Consider the following 5,556-nt stretch of genomic DNA (forward strand, 5'->3'; position numbering starts at 1 on the left):
GACCCGGAGTTTTTACCAGAATCGGTACCAAAGTTAAAAAAGAAATCATATTTTCATAATTGAGAATTAGAAAATAAGTAAACACCTAAAAGACTTTATGTAAATATAATTCATTATTTGTCAAGAAAGATCGCATAACCATCAATACTTTATGTAAATATCACTTATTCTCAGCAACAAAAGCTAAATATATTATATAATTAGCAAGTTAAGACTTTTAAATTGTTGAGATAGTCAAGTATATCATCTCAAATATATATATTTGATGAAAGATGATTATATATTTCTCTATTAATTTTAGTTTTAATGGACAAAATTATAAATACATCCTTACGTATGAATTGGGTCAGGTATCTACGATTTTCAAAGCCTTAGAATTGTGACAGGACATGCTCCGTTATTAATCCGATCTGCTGCTACCCGAACTACATATATTAAAACCGATTCGAGTTCCCTAAATTTACGGTTCAGATCGAATCAATGTATACGAATTTTTGGATTTCTCTTATCAAAATAAATAGCATGTATTACATAAACTTGCAAATCTTTATTACCGACAAACAAACAAAAATTTATTCCTATCATACCATAGAACCCAACAGACAACGGGAAAAAGAGGAAACCAAAGAACATTAAAGCGGTTAACAGTTGAGAATTTTTTACAACCAAAATTTAGCCAACCAATGAAATCTAATTGAGCCACCCAAAGAAGGGGAATTGACAGGTAAAGATGTAGCCATCCAAAGACAAGGAGCTTTAGGACACCTCATAATTTATATGTTTAGACTCCTTGCCCCCAAAAAACGCAGGAGTTCTCTCGAGGCTAGTCTGTTTTGAGAACACAACCGAAGAAAATGCTTGGTTCAACTTTCCAAATCCATGCAAGAGGACTCCCAGTAAAATTAAGAGTATTGCTACAACTCAAAACTAATTTAGCAAAATCAATCTTAGTAGCAAGGTTGAAATTTCCAACCCAAGATATCAGTGACCGTCATCATATAGCACATAATTGCACTGTTGGAATATTACCATCTATAACATAATTCCAACCCAAGAAATAGAGACTTTTAAAATTATTCAAATCTCATGAGCTCAAAACATAAATTGTTAATCAATTCTGTCAAAATGGTGGAGTTTGAAAAAAAAAAAAAAAAGATAACAAAGTTCCTTGACGGCAAATTAACACAAGTTTAAAAAGAAATAGCACACAACCATCACTAAATTCAGCAAAACGAAATTACACAAAATACACCGACAGCAAAATATCTGAATAACCTTTATACTGCCGTGCATATTGATAAAATGGTGCACGGCGTACAAACCTCATTGATTGTTTCCACAAGAAAAGAGCCATCGATCCTTTCCAACTTTTACCTCTATCTTCCACAAAAGTATCAAAGAAAGCGAGACCACACAGATGACTACTGTAGCACTCCCTGATGATATCATAAAGAAAAAAAAAATAGAGCAATAATTAGTTGTTTGTTCTTCAATTTCAATGTGCTCGTGCATGCATTACAGGCAACTGAAGTACAAAAAAGCTACCAAAAGGTAAATATAAATTGATTATTTCTACAAGCCAATTAATGGTAATGACAAAAAAAATTACCTGATATCGCATCAGCTGATGCCCTTCAATATTTTCCATAAATGATCTTCAGATTCTCATTTCCATTATATTTCTGTGCTTCTTCAATTTCCCGTACTAAAGATTTGACGCCATCTCCGCAAAAACTCACATTAATTGTTTCAAGAGTAGATATACGCCCTAAACAAGCAGGCATCATTTCCAAATAAGAAATTCCGTCGAGTTCTAATTGCTGAAGGCACGGGAAGTAATCATCACTGTCAGGGTCTGTCTCTATCCACTCAACAATCGCTACATATTCCAAAGTCAAGACCCTGAGTTTAGGTAATCCTCCTTCCATCAGCTCCCATTTTCGGCCCTCCATTGACTGGACTCTTAATTTGAGGACTTCAAGATTGGGTAGTTGTTCAATCAATGACATTTCTCTACAAGGCAGACCCACATGGGAAAGACACAACTTCTTCAAATTCATGGGAAAAGAAAGCTCAACATGTTTCCGCAAACCTGAGAGGTAATCGCCCCGCCAGGTGAGTGATTCTAGGCATTCTAGTCGACTCATGCTGCAGCATACTCTGTTTTTTTCCCCACAATCGAAAATTTTAAGTCGGCGAACGTTGGGAATCCTTCTCGATATGTTCTCTACTTCTTGATCAAAACAAAGATACAGATTGGAGAGCGTGTCTAAATTGGGTAAAGTGGAGAAGTTTTCAACAACGTGGTCATTGGAAGAGAAAGGAATAAAGCAGCCACGCGATACACGTATATGCCTCAACTTCTTCATGTTCCAGATGCTATCAGGCAATGAAACCATCCAGTGAGAATATAGACAAAAGGTTTCCAAATGTGAGAGTTTGGCTATAGATGGTGGAATGAGTGCCATGTTCCAAGCAGCAAGGGCTATGTACCTCAAGCAAAGAAGTGCTTCGACTTCAGCTGGAAGCTCCTTCAGCATTAGGTTAATGCCCTCTAAATTCAAAACTTTAAGTTGTTTGTAGATGCAAAAAAGGAAGGACATGTTACGCAAGTGAAACTTATTATATCCTGGAGTAGCATTGCAGAGCAGCAGAGTATCTAAATGTGGACAAAATAGCTTTGACTTCACAAAATCTTCTCCACTGGAGCAAATGGACAACCGATGTAGGAAGGGAGGCTCATTAAAGTAAGAAAGCTCATCATATCCTTGCAGGACCTGAAGAAAATTCTTTTCTTTTGCCTCGGCCTTACAAAACTCAAATATCAAATCGTGAATGTAACAAGTTCTGACTCCACCAGTGGATCTGTTTTCACTTACCATAACTAAGTTTCGGCCAATTAGGTCCATCAGATATTCTTCCGCAATGTCCTCTGATCTCTCTCCTTCAATTTTTTCCACAAACCCTTCTGCAATCCATAGACGCATCAAATTCTTGGCACCAATTTTTTCATCTTCTTGAAATGCAGCAAAATACAGCAGGCATGCCTTCAAGTGACATGGTAAATGCTCATAACTGAGCTCCAACGACTTCTTGCACTGGTCTGTGCCAGACACCATGGTCGAAGTTAAACTTTTAGCAAACTCTTTCCAAACCCAAATATCATGCTCTATAGTTGCTAGGACTCCAGCTACAACAACAAGTGCAAGTGGCAATCCCCTGCACTTTTCGGCAATCTCCATTCCCAACCCATGCAATGCTTGTGAACAATCTTCTTTTCCAAATACCTTCTTCTGCAGTAATTCAAAACTTTCTTTGTCACTGAGCGGGCGAAGATAGTGAGGTTTCTCCCCATATTCAACCTGTGAAGCCACATTAGAATATCGACTCGTGAAGATGATTCTACTTCCTTTCTTGTCATCCGGGAATGAAATTCTCAGCTCATTCCATACCTTAATGTCCCAGACATCATCAAAAACAACAAGATACCGATTCTCCTTTAGCTTTTTGTAGAGCTTTTCAAGCAACGCATGTTCATCCAGATTTTGAAACTCATCATCCATCCAGGAATGTTTGCCATCAGAGCACAAAATTTGAAGTAACACATTTTTCATGTTATAGGCTTGAGAAACAGTACACCAAAGACGAATGTGGAAGTTATAGATAATTGAATTGTCATTGTAAACTTTTTTGGCTAAAGTTGTCTTGCCAAGCCCAGCCATTCCCACAATGGGAACAATTTCCACCTGTTCTGGTCCCCATATAAGTCGTTCAATTACTTTTGCTGCCTCATCATCAAGACCAACCATGACTTCATGGGCTATTGGCATTTGACCTTTTGATAGCATGAGGTGGGAAGTCTGGCTAACTTTGGGTGCCCTTAAGCTATGAGAGAAATTAGGAAGACTCTCTATAGTACTTGAGCCACTGATCTGATCCTTAACATGCTTAAGATTGATGTTGGTATTGGCCAGCATATCACAAAAATCAAGAACCTGGGTGGATTCTGAGAAGCTAACTTCTCCTTCTTTCACTCTGTTTAGAGGAGGCGAGCAAATTATAATGCCTGCCTCACTAAGAAGAGCACCAATTTTTTTGTTTTGTTCATCCATCTTCTCCTGCTGCTCCCTTAAAATGCTTCTCAAGAATCTGAGTCCTGCATAGAGTATGTGCATTTCATCTTTCATAGAATCCATAAAGCTTGAACTGTAGCATAACAGCTCCCAGAGACAACTTATAAGAGAGTCATTGAAGTTCCTCAGTATCTGCTTATCCTGCATCCTTGGTGTATGTAATGATGCTGAGCAGTATGAAGCTCTAAGTACTTCCATATAAGTGTCGTACACATGAAAATCAACAGCTCTGATCTTCTGTTGTAGTTCATATATCATGGAGAAGAACTCAGGATTGTGCATTTCCTCAGCATCATCCAAATAAGAACACATGTAAGAGAGGCGTGCTACGTTCAAAGCCACCACTTCGAAGTGCACCAATAGCAAGGCAGGAATATCTGCAGTTCCTCGCATTTTGGCAAAGGAAATGAAGCTTTTCAAGAATGTTAGCTTTGCTTCAAGACCTTGGAATTGAGCACTCAAAGCAGCAGAAATAGACCTTTCAATAAATTTACATATAACCATATCGCCATTCGTCAAATCTGCTAGATTTTGTAGGATGAGGTCTATGAATTCCATTAGTTCATCATCTGTCATACAAGAATTTGATTGCAATGACCAGCTGCTTGCCAAAGCAAAGTAAATTTGGATGATTTCTTGCTTAGGTAACTTGATCTGTTTCTCAATTTCGAGGAACACTACACGATTAACAATAGAATAGTCATTTTTGTCCGGTTCTGATCTAAGGGAAAGAGAGTGAATATCCTCCTCATATTTGTGAAAGGTATCTTCGATGCGAGATAAGAAAGATGGAAGACTCACCTTCTCCACAACATTGTCAGATTCCAAGTACAAATCATTGCTTTGGCACCACTTTCTTGCACACATAAGAAATGTTTTGAGAAATTTCATGCGTTTGATTGCAACACGAACATCGTAATGAACATACCTGTCTCGGGAGCTGTTCAGGATCGACTCTAGATCAAGTAAGATCCGATCGATGCTGCAAGTGGAGGCCATCTCCATCTCTTATGGAGGGATTTTCGTCAGTTTCACTATCAAATTTTAAGAGAGAAACAAATCTCACTAAATGCAGAGCTAGCAAAGTATTTCTTTCCTGAAAATTACAATCCTTTGCTTGTCTTATTTGTTTCTGGTGAGAAGGTGAAGAAGAGCATTGAGATAATCAATTATTCAACTAGGTGGAATTGGAGCTAGGCACGTATTGGGTTAAATTGGCTTCACCCAAAATCCAAATTTATCTTGAACTAATTTCACGTAAAAGCCTATGTTTTAGTCGACTTTCATTCACAATAACAGCAGTGGTTAGGGTGATTTAAGACACTTTGATGATTTTATTGTCCAAAGCAAGAGTGGTACAGACGGATCAGCCCCTCTCTACTATACATTTATATTGCCTCGATGAAGCAAAAAAGAAAAAACC

The 5,556-nt window shown here is 37.8% G+C and overlaps 1 protein-coding gene across 1 annotated transcript; it reads right to left on the reverse strand.

The window, feature by feature from the left end:
- Positions 1-1,073: 1,073 nt before the first annotated feature.
- LOC113734578 (putative late blight resistance protein homolog R1A-3) lies at positions 1,074-5,355 on the reverse strand. The gene is made up of 2 exons (XM_027261170.2): positions 1,610-5,355; positions 1,074-1,436 (listed from the first exon to the last, which is right to left on the reverse strand). The coding sequence occupies exon 1, from the start codon at positions 5,136-5,138 to the stop codon at positions 1,635-1,637; it is 3,504 nt and encodes a 1,167-aa protein (XP_027116971.2). The 5' UTR covers positions 5,139-5,355; the 3' UTR covers positions 1,074-1,436; positions 1,610-1,634.
- Positions 5,356-5,556: the final 201 nt, after the last annotated feature.

This window comes from Coffea arabica, chromosome 3c, assembly GCF_036785885.1.
Source record: "Coffea arabica cultivar ET-39 chromosome 3c, Coffea Arabica ET-39 HiFi, whole genome shotgun sequence".
Taxonomy (NCBI): Eukaryota; Viridiplantae; Streptophyta; class Magnoliopsida; order Gentianales; family Rubiaceae; genus Coffea; species Coffea arabica.